The sequence below is a fragment of the Anabas testudineus genome, chromosome 4 (genome assembly GCF_900324465.2).
Source record: "Anabas testudineus chromosome 4, fAnaTes1.2, whole genome shotgun sequence".
NCBI lineage: Eukaryota > Metazoa > Chordata > Actinopteri > Anabantiformes > Anabantidae > Anabas > Anabas testudineus.
The window spans coordinates 24,973,665-24,991,357 of record NC_046613.1 but is presented as its reverse complement, the minus strand read 5'-3'; the positions used below and the strand labels follow the sequence as shown (position 1 = coordinate 24,991,357).

Sequence of the window (17,693 nt, the reverse complement as noted above, 5' to 3'; positions counted from 1 at the left end):
TTGTGTTTAAGCCAAATCTGATTGTATTAACACTTTAAAACACAAACGTTCAAACTTGACGCAAAAAGCGGCGCATTCCTATGACGACATAACCCCTCGACTATCTTCAGTAATTAGCGTTAGCTGGTTGACTGACGGCTACAACGATTACTGGAAGAAGCGGACATAGCGTCAGTTCTCCGTTACCGGGCTATTCCTCACCTGAAACACAGAGACAGCTGGTATGAAAACACGTTAGTGTGTTATTATGATAGGTTTGGTAGCATGACAGCTTCACATGTACGGCTGCGCCGTTGCACTCAACGGAATGTGGCTAGCTAGCCAGTCGTTAGCATGGTGCCGCTGTGGTCTGGAGAACACGTCACGCCAAGTTCCTTTTAAAACTTCGGCAAGACGACATGGCCTTACTTCTAAGTAAAACATGCGCCAGTTTAAATAAATGTCATTACATCCTATGAACTACCAATAGTCACTGTTTAATTCGGCATACTTTACATAATCTGAGTAGCATGGCTATGGGTCTAATTTTACTTACTTATAGCATATTCGCCCATTGTTACAACACTGGCGATCAATTGCCACAAGTATTAATAAAGTAGTTGTTGAAGATTTATTCTGTTGGAATAAGTTCCTACCCGATGAGTTAACTATTTGCCTTAAACACGCCGATGTCTTATCAATGCTAGTAGATCTCCTAAGACGTAGCTACTTTCCGCTGCCTTTATGAACGACAGCGTTAAAATACCAGAAAGTTGACCGCAGTTTCGTAATAAAAACGTAGGCCAGCGTACATCTAAGCTAAGTTATAATAATCATTTTATAGAACATGACTTCAAGTCAAAGGCGGCCTGTTCACAGTAAGCGGCGGTGGTTGAACATAAAACGTGACTTAGCTTTAACCTGCAGATAATACTAGCTAATTATTTGATGGTAGTTGTTATGAGCTGGTTTTGTTATGACTCTTGTTACTGAGGTGGCTAGCGTTAGCTGGCAGTTGTTAGCATTACTACTACAGTCATGCTGATTTATACTTAGCCGGAGCTACTAGAATATTCTGCAAGCTAATGCTAAAGGCTGGTAAACCGACTATAACAGGTTCTGTTTGTGTCTGTGGTAAGAAGGAGGTTCATCCAATTTCTAATTAATCTAATTAGGAATTTTACACTTACTTTGAAAGTAACGCAGTTAATAATGTATTTGGCAGCTGAATGATAATGACATGATAACAAGGTGAGTTACTAATGAGCATGTGTTTGGATGCTGTTATTTGCAGAAGCTCTTCCCCTCAGTGAACACAGAGAGGTCTGAGCCGCCCTCATCATGACAGACAACAAGCGTCTCGCCTTCTCCATCATCCAGTTTCTCCACGATCAGCTCCAGTCAGGGAATCTGTCCTCAGGCGCCCAGGAGAGTCTGGAAGGTGAATCCTCATAAAACAGCAGTGGTACACATACCAAAAACAGAATTACGTTTACTGTAGCAGTGTAGTTTTGTTAGCAGCCACATAAAAACCGCTCTGTCAGTTTAAGCCTTTGGTCCGTATTCATCAAGCACGTCACAGTCAGTCTGAGGATTAACTATGCACTAAATACACTCCTGTGTTAGAGTAATTTCAATTTCAGTTTATTGATATAACGAATATTAACAAATCATAACCAAAGTCACCTCAAACACTTGTTGTTTAATGTGTGAGTAACAGTTCTACTGCTTAAAACCTGCACAAGATCTGCCCCCAAAACTATTGCAATTTGGTCCAAAGTGTGTCTGAGTTTGATGTTAACTCAGACACTCAGATGTGTTTCTAACTGGTTAGCTCCTGGCCATGACTCACCCATGTTGCAATAGATTTTCAATAAAAAATACAGTTATAAACTGTTGTAGCTGTGCAGAGTGGTTTTTAAATGGTAAATCTGGACGGATCCAGAACTCTTCTATAATTGGGTGGTTATAGTTTGGATTCGTTAGTTAGGAATGAATCACTTTCACTTCTAAAAAAACAGCATCCAAAACATGTTTTACTGTTTGGCTGCTGAGACTTTTTGTCCAGTTTGTAGTGATTTCCCACTCTGGGACATGTGGTAAATATGGGTCCTGTTCTTTAATGGAGGAGTTTGTCTATTGACAAAGAGACAGTTTCTATTGCAGGAACAGTTTTGGTTTCTGTTTTTTTTCCTTTAGACAAAATGATGAAATCTGGGCTCTGCTCAGGAGGTGAAACTACATCCTAGTTCCAGTTTCTTTTGGGCGCTCAGTCAACAAGAGCACAACCTGCAGTACTACTGCATATGATGTAGGAAAACCAGTAATTTAATAGAGTTCATGAGGTTTAGTTCAGCTTAGGAGAAACATGCAGAACAGAAGCTTAATAAGCATGTGTTTGGTAATTTATCATAGTTTAAATTCACCACGTTTCTCTTGTCTCTACTAATTTTCTTAGTTTGTGTTTTACTTGCCTTAGTAACGCGGTTGTTTTCTCAGTTGCTGTTCAGTGTTTGGAGACGGCATTTGAAGTGTCGACTGATGACCAGAGCCTCGCCGTCCCATTGACGTTACCGGAGATCTTTGCCTCAGCTACAGCAGAGGTAGACTCGGTACGTAAGCATGGGATGCAGCCTCCACTTAAATAATGAAAAAATCAATGGCTGTCACATACAGTGGGGTGTTAACCTGTGTGCAGACAGGGATTCATGATCTCCTGCTTCACTTTGTACATTTCAAACACATTCTACTGCTTTCTAAAGAATAAATTAGCTGAGTGAAAATTAACACGATTATTTTAGCCTGATACCACCTAACTAGCCTGAATTATTGAAGCCTGTCTGACTCTGTTTCTCTGTCTGTGGCAGCATCCAGGTCTGTCGCAGGTCAACAACAACTCCACCCCACACTCCCTCAGCGAAGAACAGAGAGACGAGGCAGAGAGGCTCAAATCTGATGGTAAGAACTAATCATCAGTCTCATATAAAGTTGGTGGTTTGTCTCCCAGTGTCCCCTTGGTAGCTAAAATGCTGCTACCCAACAACAAATATTTCCCCAAGAGGATAAATATCAGCAGTAGACCTTAGGTTCTTCTGGGTTTTATTTTTCCAGTAATAAGTTAATGTGTTTCGTTTGAACTGCAGGAAACGACCAAATGAAGGTAGAGAACTTTGCAGCTGCTGTTGAGTTTTATTCAAAGGCCATCGCCATCAACCCTCAGAATGCCGTCTACTACTGTAACAGGTCAGTGAGGAATCAGGTCTAAAAAGCTGATTGTTGATTTTAACGTACAACTATTTTCATTATTGATTTGTTTTCCTCATGAATTAGTTATTTGTGTTATCTATAAAAGGTCAAGTACTACTGAAAATACTGGTTATAATTTTATAAACTTCAAGGTGAGGCCTGCAGATGTTGTTTTGTCAGTTTACAACAGAAAAGCAAAAAATCTGACAAAGATTTTACATTTTCAGTTTAATTTATTTATTTATTTTATGCGTGCAGGGCTGCAGCTTACAGTAAACTGGGAAACTATGCAGGAGCAGTGCAGGACTGTGAGCAGGCCATCAGCATTGACCCAAACTACAGCAAAGCCTACGGCAGGATGGGGTAGGAACACAGCTTTCTCTTTAATTCACTGTTAGGATGTACATTTGTGGAGGCAGTTTGAAAGTATCAGGGAAAGTTGGAACATCCAGACTAACGTGTAGAAGCAAAATATCTGGACATCTCCAAGCAAAGTTTTCACCATCAGGTTTTTCCTTTTTCACAGGTCAGTCCACTTTAGCTGAAGTGTTATTAGCCAAGCTGTAATGATGAATGTTTTCACTGCAGCATCACAAAATCGAACGATTCCTGTTTAGTATCAGAGCCGACCACAGTCCACCATGAACACGATCTCCTCTCAGCTGTGTGTCTGTGCTGCAAACTAAAAACTAAGCTTAGTCAGTGACTACTGTCCAGCTCCAGTCCAATTCTAAACTGGGCGCTTATTTTTTAATAAAATGCACAGGCATGATTATTTTTTAAAGAAATAAAATTAATATTTGTCTTGAACCTTATAAAGTTTGTAAGAAGCTGCAGAAAACTGACCTAACTTGGAAATGGACATACTTGGTTTCTCACGAAGACTCTCATAAAGTGTGTTTATGTAGTGGGGACCTACACCACAGGGGGACTCCCATCTGATGCAGTCTTGTGCACAGAAGTAGTAAAATCTGGTTGACTTATCAACAACCACTAATCACACACCAAACAACACACCTCCACAAATGCAGCCGCTAATGGAAACTCGGTTTATTTAAATCAGAGGACTTGTCATTTGCTATAAAAGCAGATTGAATTAATGTGATGGGAACATTCTTGTTGCTGTTTGGTGAATAGCTGCATGTAATTGTTTCCAGATAATTTTTCCTCTGGGTAGGGCCGCACCAAAACGTCATGTTGCAGTTACTGTGTGTTTGTTAAACAAATGGATTCGTGCACAGATTACTGAACATTTTAAAATGTGTATTTCGCGGCACAAACAAATGAACAGCTGGTTTCTCCTTTTTCAAGCTGCATATTATTTTCTGAAATCCTCCTGTGCTAACACTGTACATGTACACCACCGGCTTTCATCTGTCTCTTCACTGATACAAGCTAGTCCTGTTTCCATGTGACTAAGCGACTTTATTTTGCATTTTTTTACACAGATCATCTCTCTAAGTGTCACTGAACTTGAATCTAAAATCTAACGTATAACAGAGAAATGTTTGTTTTGGGCATCAGTTAAGCCTCTGTGCTCATTGCCATCCATCCCACTTAACTACAGTGGCAAGAAAAAGTATTTTATGGTTTCTGCATTAATTTGTCATTAAATGTAATCTGTCAAGAGCATTAACAAATATAATGTGCCTAAAGTAACAACTAAAAATGTAATTATAAATTATAAATTAATAATCTTTTATGTCTGTAGTGGAAAAAGTATGTGAAGCCTTGAAATAATGACCTCCAAAAAGCTCATTGGAGTCAGGCATTAACATATGTTAAGACAATTCGTTTGGAGGTGTGAACTAGAGCTACTTTGACTGACAAAAAAAACACTCAAACTTTTGGAGTTTTCGCCGCACAAGAAGAATACTCTTATGTGAGCCATGCCCTGCCAAAATCATGTTTTATGACAAATTAATTCAGAAAACCATGAAATTCCAAAGGGTTCACATACTTTTTCTTGCCACTGTATACACACCACACTAACTAAACAGAGACTGAATGGTCATCTCTTCAGTATTATCTCTTCTCCTTAATATTATTTGATTATTTTAGCCCTTATTTTATTTTAACATAGGAAGAAAGAGGGTGTAAACTGCAGAAGTTGTGGTTCAGTGACATTCAAAAAACTATTTGGTTATTTTAAAATGTGCTGCTGTGCTGAAGAGGAAACTCTGGAGTCCTGACATGTTCACTGTGTCTTTGTGTTGTCGCGTCTCAGTTTGGCTCTGGCCAGCCTCAACAAACACACAGAAGCAGTAAGTTACTATAAAAAGGCTCTGGAGCTGGACCCCGACAATGACACCTACAAAACCAACCTGAAAATCGCAGAGGAGAAGATGGAAACCTCCAGTCCAGTAAGAAGAGGCAACAAACTCTCTTTCTGTCCAGTGCTTCGGTGACGGCTTTGTGCTCACTTCTCTCTTTTCTCTCAGACAGCAGGAATGGGAGGAGTAGACCTGGCTGGTTTACTCAGTAACCCCGGCTTCATGAACATGGTGAGATCTCAGACTCTCAACTTCCGCCTGTTTATCTCTGTGTTTTATAGGCGTTGTTAAATGAATACAGTTCAGTTTGAAGCAGTATAAAATTACAATAGTCAAAGATTTTAATGATAAACTACACAGTGTCTTCCACTCGGCACTAAAATGTCCATAAACCTTAATGTAATCGATCTTATCCAGTGTTGATGTGTCGTTCTGTCTCTGCAGGCGTCGACGCTGATGAACAACCCTCAAGTTCAGCAGCTGTAAGTTTCATTTACTTTCTTTTTGGGTATTCATCTTTTCCTCAAGCTTGTTTGAATTATTTCCTCCTCCTCTTTCAGGATGTCTGGTATGATGTCTGGGGCTTACGGTGGGATGGGAGGTGGTGCAGCAGCAACCCCCAGAGGTGCTAGCCCTGCTGCACCTGCAGGCGGAGACTTGTCAGGACTGATCCAGGCGTACGTAGCTCAGACACAAGCTGCTGCTGCTTCATGATCACTGTACAATCACCTTTACTTTTATTTATCTCTGTGTCGGAGTGAAGCTGGTCTTTATTTAGGACAAGCTTGTATTATCTCATATTACTCTACATATTCATTTTATCATGCACCATACTACGATACTCCACATTTATTTGTTTTTGTTCTGATTAAATTCTTCTATGCAAATATTACTTACGGTTTCTCATGTGAAAACGGTGACAGTACGCTGCAGATCATTTAAAGTGGGTTCAGGCTTTTTAAGTTTTATTGACATTATATCATTTTGTCACAGCACATAGAGTTGTGTGTAAGTCGTTGGTTGGACTATGGTCACATGTGTTGTTGCTGTTTGTGTTGCAGAGGTCAACAGTTTGCTCAGCAGATGCAGCAGCAGAATCCTGAACTCATCGAACAGCTGAGGAGTCAAATCCGCAACCGAACGCCAAGCACTGGAAACGAGGAGCAGCCATGACACCGAGCTAAAGTAAAAACAGCCAGGCTGATCAGAACAGAGCAGCTGGTGGCAAAAAGTAGAAAAACAGGGCTCAGAATTTGCCGTATGCTGTAGTACTGTAGAGGAAGTCAGTGGTTTTGTTTTACCAACTTAAATGAAGAGGTAATAAATAAATGCAAGTTTCCTATATTTATATTTATTTCCTATTATATATGAAGTAGCAGTGCTGTTAGCTAGTAGGTTATCAAATATACTAGCTAGCTTTAAAGGAAATGGCTGCTGTGTGATCTTCGTCCGTGGTACCTGACGGACACACTATAGACTCTGTCGTGCTTGGAAAGGGAGCCGCAGCTGATGTGATGTTATAATCTAGATCCTCGACACTAGAATCCACTGCTACTAGAGTAGTCCCATCCCATCAGCAGTCATTATTAAGAAGGCTATGATTCCAAGCAGGCACAGCGCCCCCTTCAGCTTCAGTGGACAGCATGCTTAAAGAGCAGAGCTTCAGGAGCCATCGGTTTCCTTCAAGTGTAAATTGGAAGTTAGACTTGTAGTCTTCTTGTTCGGTAGCATTAAGTCCTCTTTCCTCTGTTGCAGGTCGGAGGTTTGCGTGCGGAGAGACGTACAGAGCGTATGTCCCTTTTTTCTGATTTGGATCATCATAACACGAAGGACTAAAAGGAAGTTTTTGTTTTTCCATCACTGAGTAATTACTGCATGAGAACGAGCGAACAGGTCTCCCACTCCACTGCGGAGCCGCATCACCAAAAACTGCACCCACTTCTTTTTGGATTTTAGGAAGGACATTTTGATGTAACACTTTGATATCAAACACAGATTAATTCTATTAAATCCTGCTCCGACAGAGCCATGGAGCCCACGTTAAACAACTGCTGTGAAGCAGCTCAGAAAACAGAAGATTGAAAAGTCTTTTTTTTCCTCTAAAAACTACACAGTGTAACTTTAAATGCAAGAAACTTGTTTATGATGAATGTGTGTTTGTGTGTGTGAATGTGTATCAGGGTTAAATTAGTGTAAATGGTCTAATCCTGTGCAGCAGGTGAAAATCTGTTTGAAGAGATGTTAAAGAATTAAAAAGAGCGTCTCAACATTTTACACCGTCCTGTCTGTCTGTTGTTTCAGTTTTCTCTCCTATCAGACAAATAAACAGCAGGTGTACAGAGAAGATGTCCACTTTAAGATCAGGGCTTACTCTCATGTATCTGCAGCACAGAGACAATGTAAGAGGTAAGATCACATATTCCTCCTCTGTTGATGTTTAAAAAATGTCAACTAATGAATGAATTGGCTAAGCTATAATGTGTCAGATGGCTTTGGCACTTTGGATTCAGGGAGCAGAGATACTCATTAAGAATGTGGTACACAAAGTTCTGACATGTAAAAGGAAGTTTTTAATCTCTGCAAATGTTTTAATATTATTTATATAACACACAGTCATCTCATGGCACTTAACCATGTAAGGTTTAAGATCGACTTTTCCTTTGAGCTGTTCCCTTTCAGTGGTCACCACAGTGAATCATCTGCCTCCATTTAACCCTGTCCTCTTCATCCTCTTCTCTCACAGAAACTAACTCCATGTCTTCTCTCTCTACATCCATAAATTTCCTCTTTGGTCCTCCTCTACACCTCCTTCCTGGCAGCTCCAACCTCAGCATCCTTGACTGATATGTTCCCAATCTCTCCTCTGAACATGTCCAAACCACATAACATCTGACATGGGCTGTCCATCTGATGGACTCATTCCTGATCCTGTCCATCCTAATCACTCCCAAATAGAACCTCAACATCTTCAGCTCTGCTACCTCCAGCTCTGCCTCCTGTCTTTTCTTTAGTGCCAATGTCTCTAAGGCGTATAGAATCGCTGTTCCCACAGAATTATATAGAAAACCCAACAACCCCACTGAAACTGTGGAGAGGGAAAAACTCCCTTTCTGTGTGTGAAACGAAACCGAACCGAAGAGAAACTGCTTTCACACCTTAATTAATTTGCTTTGGTCCAAATCAGTTGATGAGTTTGTAAATTTGGTGCAATTTCTCCTTGGCTCGGTTATGTTTTGGGCCCCTGATTTATGTAAGCCGGGTCAGCAAAATGTTAGAAACACCTCTTAATATAGTGCATACCACTGTACTCCACCACCCTCTGTGACCTCAGTAATAAAAAACTAAAACATATTACAATCATCACCTTTTTGAACAGTTTCAATAAAAGCTAAGAAATTATAACTTTATACAATACAAGGCAGAACTTCTTGGATTATCTTAGACTTTTTACAGGCGTACCTAGTAAAGCGGCAAGTGACTGTATATAAAAACACTGAGGCTCCTCAGTTAACAGATTATAAAGATTTTATATAGATATATAGATATTTCTTGGTTGCAACTATTTGTAATATTGATGACAATAAAATGCAATTGAAATGACCTTTTATTACATATTTTACTATTGCATAGGATACATTTGAAGCTGACAAAACATTTAAAATTGCTTTTACTATATCTAGTAAAATAAACTGTACACAAAAATGTTTAATAAAAAAGTAATCATATTATACAGTCCAACAACATCATGCAAAATTAATTTTTTTTGTATGAATTCAGCAGCTCTAGAACTCTAGAACTCTTTTTAATATTTAAGAGAATGTTAACAGATTTAACTGTTGTATAACATGTATAAAAACAGGATTTTGTTTCAAAAATCTTTTATTTTCCCTCTTACTAAAACATCTGTCTCAAACTACAATAAAAATGAATCAGAAACAACCTAAATAGACGAATCAGCAAAAACCTGCAAAAAGTGTTTTATGAAAGATTGCAAAAGCAGTATAAACACTATACATTCTCATCATAAAAGATTGGAATGGCAAGACAAACTAGTTTAAGAAACAAATATAGGTTTTATTGACTTTTCAAACTGCAATTGAAAGTGATCTGTTCTAAGTTTAGCTCATGACTAACCATGACCGTTACACTTGTTTGCATTATTAACCACTGTATTCCAAAAGAGCTGTTCTGTGGCGATTGGAAATGTTAGAGATTTAGACATTTCACTCTCATCCGAAAGGCTTCTCCATTTCTGACTGACTGGTTGGAGTAGCAGGTCTATAAGCTCATAGAGTCTTTAACTCTGGGGTGATGGTTACCCATTGGTTGTTGTTCCACATGTTTCATGTGTGTTGTTGTTACCACCTGAGACCGAGTGTGAATAAATCCACATATGTACCTCGCTAGACCCCTGCCTCAATATCACTTATTACATACAAAGTTTTCCAAAGGCAAAAACAAGGTTGTGCCGTGGGTTCACCTGTTTCCTATTGTGATCAATCTCTACATGGAAGAAGTAGAGAGATGAGCCCTGAGCTCTTTTCTTAGGGTTACACCCTGCCTCTTATGGGTATTCAGTTTTCATACTGAATATCATAAGCAAGGGGTCCATCAATGGCAAAGCCAAGGTAGAAAGACACCTTTTCAGTACTGAACCCACTTCTTGTACCAGCAATAAGAGCTGGACGTACAGGGATTTTCAGTTTTCCGTAGTTGGCAAACACCTCTCCTTGCTCAATGATACCACTGACTCGATGAAGGAGGTTGATAATTGCTTTGTCTTTAAATATGTCTCCATTTCGCCAGAGTTGTGCCAAAGCATCACGACGCATTTCATTGAAATTCTCATCTAGTTGAGGTTTAGAAACAAGTCTTTTGAGTTCCTCTCCTTTCCCCAAGTAGAGGTGGGCAACTGTGCTACTGTTACGAAACAGTAAACTGAAGCGTTTACGAGATGAGTTTCGAATTGCTCTCACGTATGTCACAATTTCTGTGTTTTCCTGAGTAGGACTTGGCCAGAATAAGAGAAGAGCCAGGTAGTATGGATCTGGGAAGGGGTATCCAAGTCCTACATCTTGCAGAGTTTTCAACAGTAGAGCAGAGAGGTGGCTGTAACTCTTGACATGCTTAGATTTGGGTTTCAACAGGTAAAAAACTATGTTTGACAAAATGTAATTGATTGTTTCCTTTGTCTTTTGTTTTTTGTTGACAAATTGCTGTTGCTGCTGCAGGAATGAATAGTATTCTGTGATTTTCTCAATCTTTTCGGCAGGCTTGTCCAAAAACTGAAGAATCCCTGCAAATGCATCGGCTTGATTCCTTTCAAGAAACAGTCTTCGTTCTTCAATATCAATCTTTAAATTGAGATTAGGATTGCTTTGCCGTTCTTTTTGAATTTCCTCAGGTGCTGTGCAAAAAAGTGTCACATACTTTTTAAAATGAATGCTGACTGTCCAATGATTCTTTGAATCAAACTGATTCTTGGAATATGACTTGTACCCTTTTGTATACATGAAGTAACAGTCAAGAAGTTCAAATGTTTCCTTCACTTCCGTTTTCAGATTAAGAAGGAACTGCTCGTGGTCTTTGATGATCTCCACGTATCTGTTGTTGATTTCATTGTTCTCCTTATACACACTGGAGATTGGGATTGCTTTTTGGAGGAAACTCTGCAGATACTTCTTCTTCATTGGATCACCTTCCTCGAAGAATGGCAAGTTGCTCAATATCTCAAAGACCATGAATGTGATTTGCAGCACACCCACATAGCCATAAACATTGTATGACTTTCTGGGATAGTCGTCAGACTCATCATCAGCTGCTTCTTCATCTCGTCCATCCTCTGCGTTTGCCAGCTCTTGAGCCCTTTTAAATGCTCTGATGGCATTTGCTGCTATCCTAATGTTTATGTTTAAGTCCTCTGGGTTGAGCGATGTCTCTTGCTGTTCTCTCTGGATGTTTGACTTTAAATTGCTTTTGTGAATCTGCCCAATTGTGTCAAATGTGTATGGGTTTTCTTTTATGTTCTTAGCCTTTTCTGCCCATTTCAGTGCCTCTGGGAAGTCACGGTCTTTGATGTATAAATACCTCGCTAGTGCCTGAGGAATAGACGCACTCGTCACAAACCTGGATGATGCCTTCACAAAGATTTCTTGAACAGTTTGTCGTCCTTGCTGGTTGTGAATTTTGTAAATGAGAGGAGAAAATGGTTCTCTCTCCTCTCCATCTTTCTTGCGCAGCCTTTCAATCAACATTTGTTGAATTAAAAGCTCAAATCTGTGTTTGACAACTCCAACACTGAAGAAGAGATCACAGTGAAGAATCTCCATTACAATGCCGCTTACTTTTAAATAGAAGCTTCTCTCCAATTCTTCCACACATGCAGATGCTATGGAGTGATGTAAGATTCTGATTCCTCTGTATTCCCCATATTCTTCAACTGTGTCTATGATGAGAAAGTTTGAATAGGGCTTCATTCTGTCCAGTACACTGTCCTCATGCCAGCGAATCATTTTCATCCCCAAATAATCTTCACAGAGAGAGAGAGAGATTTCAGACTCTGCCACAAATGTATTGAGTAAGGCTAGAAACGCAAACAGTTGGGCCGCCTTTGTGCTGTAATCAAAATTCTCTAGTGTGTTTCTTGCAAGATCATTTATGTAGTCTTGGTCGAAATTACTCTTCATGATCATGAAGCTGTAAAAGTTTTCAGGTTTCTCATGAGTTTCTTGGAGCTCTTTAAGCTTCTTGTCAAACTCGTTTTTTTCTTCCTTTGTCAGTTCAGCAGTGATGTACTGGCTTTGTGTTGGATTTTGCTGTCGGTATTGCTCCTTTGGGCTATTTGAACGAACACAGTTAAGAATGATGACTTTGCAGTTCGTTGCATCATCCAGATTTATGTTTAAACTATCCTCAACTGCAGCTTTGCGTATCCAGGTCACAAGGTCGTGAGCATTCTCCGTTTCTTTTGAATCATCTACTAACAGCAAAACTGGAGACAGTTTATCACTTTCGAGTTTCATCAGCGAACTAACTTGAATGGCAACTTCTTTCTTTGGCAGGGTGTTGTCTTTCAGCACAGCACATCTGAACTCATGACGAAGGTCCCACATCACATGCATCGCCAAGGTCGTACCACCACATCCGGGATGGTGAAACAGATTGAGAAGGACACACGTGTTGTTTGAATCTTTCAACTGATACCTGATCATCTTCTTTACTTGCTCATGCTTGTCCCGCTTCACAAATGGCTTCTCCTTGTCTTTGTCACAGAAATAGAAGTTCCACCATTTGACTTTGCCCCCTTTGTAGAATTCCTCTTCAACTTTGATCCTATGATCATGAAACTCTGGAGTGTTTTCATCATAGATGTTTTCACACTGATTGAGACACAAAATATCCAGAGCAGTCATGAAATCTTCATCCTTCTGTTTCAGAACAACAACACTTGAACCAGAAGAAGGAAGCAGTCTTCCAGATGACTGATTGAATGGCCCCAGTGCCATTATAGTGCCATTGATCTCACTTAGGGTTAGTTCATTAATGGATAGATGGTTAATGTCAAAGTCACACTTTTCCTGTACCAGCTCCCTCCATTTCAAATATGTGCTCTGAGATTCACAAATACTGATTATACTTTCCTCCGCAGTATGTTTTATAAAAGACTTGTATGTGTCAAAGACTGGATCTTTCTCAGTGTCCACTGGTGAAAGCAGAAGGAAAATGATGAGATTCCTCCCGTGGATAAGAACGTCAGGGTTGCTAATGAATGAAACTAACTGCTCGACGTCTCTGCAACATTTCCTCAGCCAGTTCCTATAATCTAACTCCTTGTTTGAATCACTGTCAAGGTCATGTCTGCCATTACAGAAGACCCAGCTAGTCTGTTTGTAGAGGTTAAGGTTCTTTATCACTGAGTCAATCTGTCCTTGATATTGTGATGGAGTATGCAGGTTGGCCACCCTTGACTCTCTGTATGAATGACACAGTCCACCGAGGGCAGCAGAGTTGGGGTCAAAGTCTAACACACAGAACAGTTTCAGCTTAGTCAGAAACTGGAGATACTGCACTTGTTCTGGACTGCTCCTATTTACAACAACAACAAATCTGTAGTAGTTGTTAAGGGAGTTCCCTCCACAAGTTAACAGATTCTTTAGTTTGTCACCCTGGTTAGCTTCTTTCTTCAGAGCTACTTTTGAAAGACACTGCTTCTTTTGTTGACCTGTATAAAGAGTAAAATACCTACGTTATTAAGCAAAAATGAAAAGGAGAAAATATAACATACTTAGCTTAGCAAGGGCCAATGTGGAATACATGTGGAATACATTATTATTGGGTGCAGTTTTTAAAATCACATCAGTTCTCATCCATATTGGGTGACTTAATGTTGATAGAGCAGTCCCCTATACACCGCATTAATACTACACCATACTACTAGTTAATTGTTGTCTTACTTTGCCACTAGTCACCTTCAACTTAAGAGGTTCTCTGAACTATTGCTTTTTGTCACAATCTAATTCGCAAGAACATAACCTAAGCCATGCCTCTTTACCCATACCGAAGTTATTAAGGTCCATTGGTTAAGAAAAGCCTCCAACAGTAAGAGTTGGATGTTAAAAACATTTCAGTTTGTCTTTAGGTGATCAGGTCATGTCATTGCAGATAACTCGCTGTCACTCAACAAAAATTAAAGGTTTTCTTCAATAGTGAAAAAGATAAAACTTTTTCCTCACGTTGAATTAGTTCAAATCAAGTGTGGAGCAACACATAATAACAAAAACATTTCAACAAAACTAAATATAAACCATATTAGTTTGTGGGATGTGGAATGGGAATATTTCACTGTGTAGTCAAATTGGTGTTCTTACCTATGTTCTGCTTCACCTGACCAGCAAGATCACGCTGATCGATTTTGTCCAGAATGTCTATTGTGACCCATAAAGCTTCTTCATTTCCATAGTGATCAGTTATTAACTTAGCAGTGTCCATAATGTCTTTGCCCTCCAGTTTACCCAAAGGAATAGGTTTCTGGTTAGAGTCTCTGTAACCTCTCAAGTAGAAATTAAATTTTTTTAGATCTTCTCTTGAAAGGTGATCTAGGATTTTCTGGATCTCCTCAGTTTGGGTTGTGTCTGTCAGGTCTGTGGTCTGCATGAACAAAGTAGAAGTGAGTATTTACTGCAAACCTACAATTTAATGACTAATATTGTCCACACTTGGAAAAAATGCTTAAAATGCTGAATTTTAAGTTTGAGACTGCTCCACTCTGTTCAGCCCTCCCACTATCTGATTCACCGGATCCTTCAGGTGTTAGTTGTAATAAAACATGTCAAGCAGAAATATTTGAACTTTGGTTGTTTGGAAGGCTAACCTTCCAGCAGCTTAGGTTTTTCTGTTTGGGATTTTACTAGTTTGTCTTATTTAGAAACTTTGATGTATAAAACAAACAAACAACAATTAAAGTAAATTAAATTACCACAATAGTTTCTTTCATCTTCACTGCCCAGGTCTGTAGTTTTGGCTGCTGAATCTCTTCCTTCTCTGAAACGTTCGCATGCAGTGGCTGAATCTTTTCAGATTCATTTTCCACCAATCCAACTTCTGTTTTGCTATTTGTTTCTGGTCGTTTGGGGTCTTTGGCCTGAGACAGACTCAGGTCAGGTCCATTTGGTTGTGGAGTTTCTTTTTGATCTGTACTCGTGTGAAGGATGGGTTGCAATGTTGGCTCTGGTTTCTTGTTCAGCTCATTGAGTTCTGCCAGGATCTTTACAGCAGGACCACTTTTTACATCTAATTCCAAAAGATCCTGTTTTCTTAAACAAACAAGACAATCTCCTGAAACATCTTCCTCTAGAAGCCGGTCTGCATATTTTCTGTATACCTTCACATGCTGCAGTAACCACTGATTCACCTGCTCTTTTGTCCAATTTTCCACATAGGCTGGAAACTGAGACTCATGTTGCAATGCATGTTTAAGTCTTTCCAGATAAGATCTGATTTTAACAGCAGGGCCATGTTTTAATCCCATGTCCAATATATCTGTCTTTTCAAAAACAACTAAACTTTCTCCAGACACTTCCTCATCAAAGAACCTGTCTGCCAAAGTCTTAGGAACTTTGACTTCTGTCACCAGCCACTGGTGGACATCTTTCTTGGTCCATTTTTCTATCAGAGGTGGTGTTCTTGTGCGTCTCATTTTGGATCAGCTAAAAATGAAACGGTTGATCAAATGATTAAAATGGTAAAAGGGACAGTCATCATTTGTGATTAATCAATTGTAATTATGTAAACCACAAAGGTACAGCTAAAGGAAGCCAATCCAGAAATATTGCAAGGAAACATGAGTGTTATTGTGAAGTAAGCAAAAGTAGTTAAGATATTTTATAGGGTGAGTTAACTTTAAGAATAATGAATGCTAATAGGCATTGCAGTATCTATTACTGGGAACCACAAGATATATTTGGCAGTATATATGTATGACCTAAATGTGATTCACACATAGCCTACATTTTTGTATTTATAGCAATATAACAAGGGATTATAGTCTAAATAACAACAACAACAACAATAATAAATAAATGAAAGGAAAAAAAAAGGAAAAGAAACTGCAATAAACCTGAACCATCTCTTAGTTATGCTGATATAGGTTATTCTGCAGGGGGACCTCTACTGATAAACTGAGCTCCTCTCCTCTCTCCTTTCTCCTGTATCAATGCAAATGCCACCATTGCATGTCATTAACTTTGTGTCTTCTCTCTCCTGTAGTTGTGTTTCCTCCTCTCTGTCTCCCTCTCTCTGTACTTTTCTGCAGGTATCCTCGGCCTGGAGCTGTACATCTCCAGAATCCAGTTCATCTGCCCAATGTTCTTGATGCTTGTTGTTGTCTTTATTGCCTGCTGCTCTTTTCTCTCTTCTCTTTCCACTCACCCCAACCGGTCGAGGCAGATGGCCGCCCACTATGAGCCTGGTTCTGCTGGAGGTTTCTTCCTCTAAAGGGAGTTTTTCCTCTCCACTGTTGCCTAAAGCTTGCTCAAATGGGATTGTTGGGTTTTCTGTATCATTTCTTTGTATAAATATTCTCTGTACGGTCTTAAACCTTAAACACTGTAAAGTGCCTTGAGATAACTTCTGCTGTAAACTGGCGCTATACAAATAAAACTGAATTGAACTGAATTGAATAAATCAACTTTAATGTGTAATATGTAGCTTGCTCATAGATAGCTCATAAGACAAGTTGACAGGCCCAGGTTGCACGATTCTGCATGCCTGCCCCCAGACATATGGAAACAGGATGTGGTTTAAATAACAGCACATTGTGCAGCACTGTTGTTTCTGCATCTGCAATCAAATACTTTTTTTGTTTTGTTTTTTTACTCTTTTGTCCTACCATTAGTTTAGTTCAAAACTTGTATCACAGTTTTTAATTTATGGGCACATGGTTGCATTATCAGTAAAAAGCTGTTTGTTGTTGCTATTGTTAAAGTTTTTATGTAAGAATTTGGAAACAGTAAAAAAGAAATATATATAATATTTAATAATATATATAATAATTAAATAATATATAATATAATAATAATTACAAATATATAATTTTTTGGGGCAAACTGCTCCTTAAACTAAAAGTTTTAAGCTTCTAAACCTGTTCACCAGGCAAACTGAATATTAAATGACAATAGATTTTTCAACTACTCATGCACCTTTTTTGCCATTTTATCCTTAAAAATGCAGTAACTGATGCCGCTTTTACACAAAATATGAGAAACCATTGAATTTCTCACCCGCTGAAGTCACTGGGCATCTCTGAGACTTTGGCTGCTGATCGTCTCCCGTAAACACTCATCTATTTAGTAGAAGCTTTGTTAAGAGGGATACGGCACTGAACAGTGAACACCTTCCATGTTGTGTTCACTCATCTGTTCACTCAGCCCTCATCTGTGACTCTTTAGGACATGACTTCCTCATTTCTAGTCCAACCCACGTAAAACCCTGCTATGATCAAGAACTAGTTCTAAACTCTAAAAAAATACAGAGAATGAATCAACATAGCGAAAACTTAGTGTTACTTCACTAATTCACAGTGCTGGGTGTGGTCTTGCTTAATTCTTTCTCTCCTCTACTTGCCTCGACTTGCACATGAATTGACTTCCTTACCACACACTTTGTAGGAGTGAAAAAAGTTTTTACATCTTTTATTAT

At 39.2% G+C, this 17,693-nt stretch overlaps 2 protein-coding genes across 2 annotated transcripts; one reads left to right on the top strand and one right to left on the bottom strand.

The window, feature by feature from the left end:
• The first annotated feature begins 75 nt into the window (after positions 1-75).
• Positions 76-7,772, top strand: sgta (small glutamine-rich tetratricopeptide repeat (TPR)-containing, alpha). Its single transcript, XM_026345622.1, has 12 exons — positions 76-221; positions 1,274-1,420; positions 2,479-2,591; positions 2,847-2,937; positions 3,123-3,222; positions 3,484-3,588; positions 5,453-5,588; positions 5,667-5,729; positions 5,943-5,980; positions 6,059-6,175; positions 6,560-6,683; positions 7,254-7,772. Exons 2-11 carry the CDS (start codon positions 1,321-1,323, stop codon positions 6,669-6,671), a joined length of 975 nt encoding a protein of 324 aa, XP_026201407.1. The 5' UTR covers positions 76-221; positions 1,274-1,320; the 3' UTR covers positions 6,672-6,683; positions 7,254-7,772.
• A 1,313-nt stretch (positions 7,773-9,085) lies between these two features.
• On the bottom strand, positions 9,086-17,460 carry LOC113152712 (sterile alpha motif domain-containing protein 9-like). The gene is made up of 4 exons (XM_026346116.1): positions 17,276-17,460; positions 14,974-15,703; positions 14,366-14,645; positions 9,086-13,719 (listed from the first exon to the last, which is right to left on the bottom strand). Exons 2-4 carry the CDS (start codon positions 15,691-15,693, stop codon positions 10,073-10,075), a joined length of 4,647 nt encoding a protein of 1,548 aa, XP_026201901.1. The 5' UTR covers positions 15,694-15,703; positions 17,276-17,460; the 3' UTR covers positions 9,086-10,072.
• Positions 17,461-17,693: the final 233 nt, after the last annotated feature.

Bases quoted from the DNA above. Each gene is read 5' to 3' on its own strand.
- sgta (XM_026345622.1), top strand. From the start codon at position 1,321: ATGACAGACAACAAGCGTCTCGCCTTCTCCATCATCCAGTTTCTCCAC. The intron at 1,421-2,478 runs GTGAATCCTCAT...TTGTTTTCTCAG, and splicing joins CGCCCAGGAGAGTCTGGAAG to TTGCTGTTCAGTGTTTGGAG. The intron at 5,730-5,942 runs GTGAGATCTCAG...CTGTCTCTGCAG, and splicing joins ACCCCGGCTTCATGAACATG to GCGTCGACGCTGATGAACAA.
- LOC113152712 (XM_026346116.1), bottom strand. From the start codon at position 15,693: ATGAGACGCACAAGAACACCACCTCTGATAGAAAAATGGACCAAGAAA. The intron at 14,646-14,973 runs GTAATTTAATTT...TTGTTCATGCAG, and splicing joins AGATGAAAGAAACTATTGTG to ACCACAGACCTGACAGACAC. The intron at 13,720-14,365 runs GTAAGAACACCA...CTCTTTATACAG, and splicing joins TCAGGTGAAGCAGAACATAG to GTCAACAAAAGAAGCAGTGT.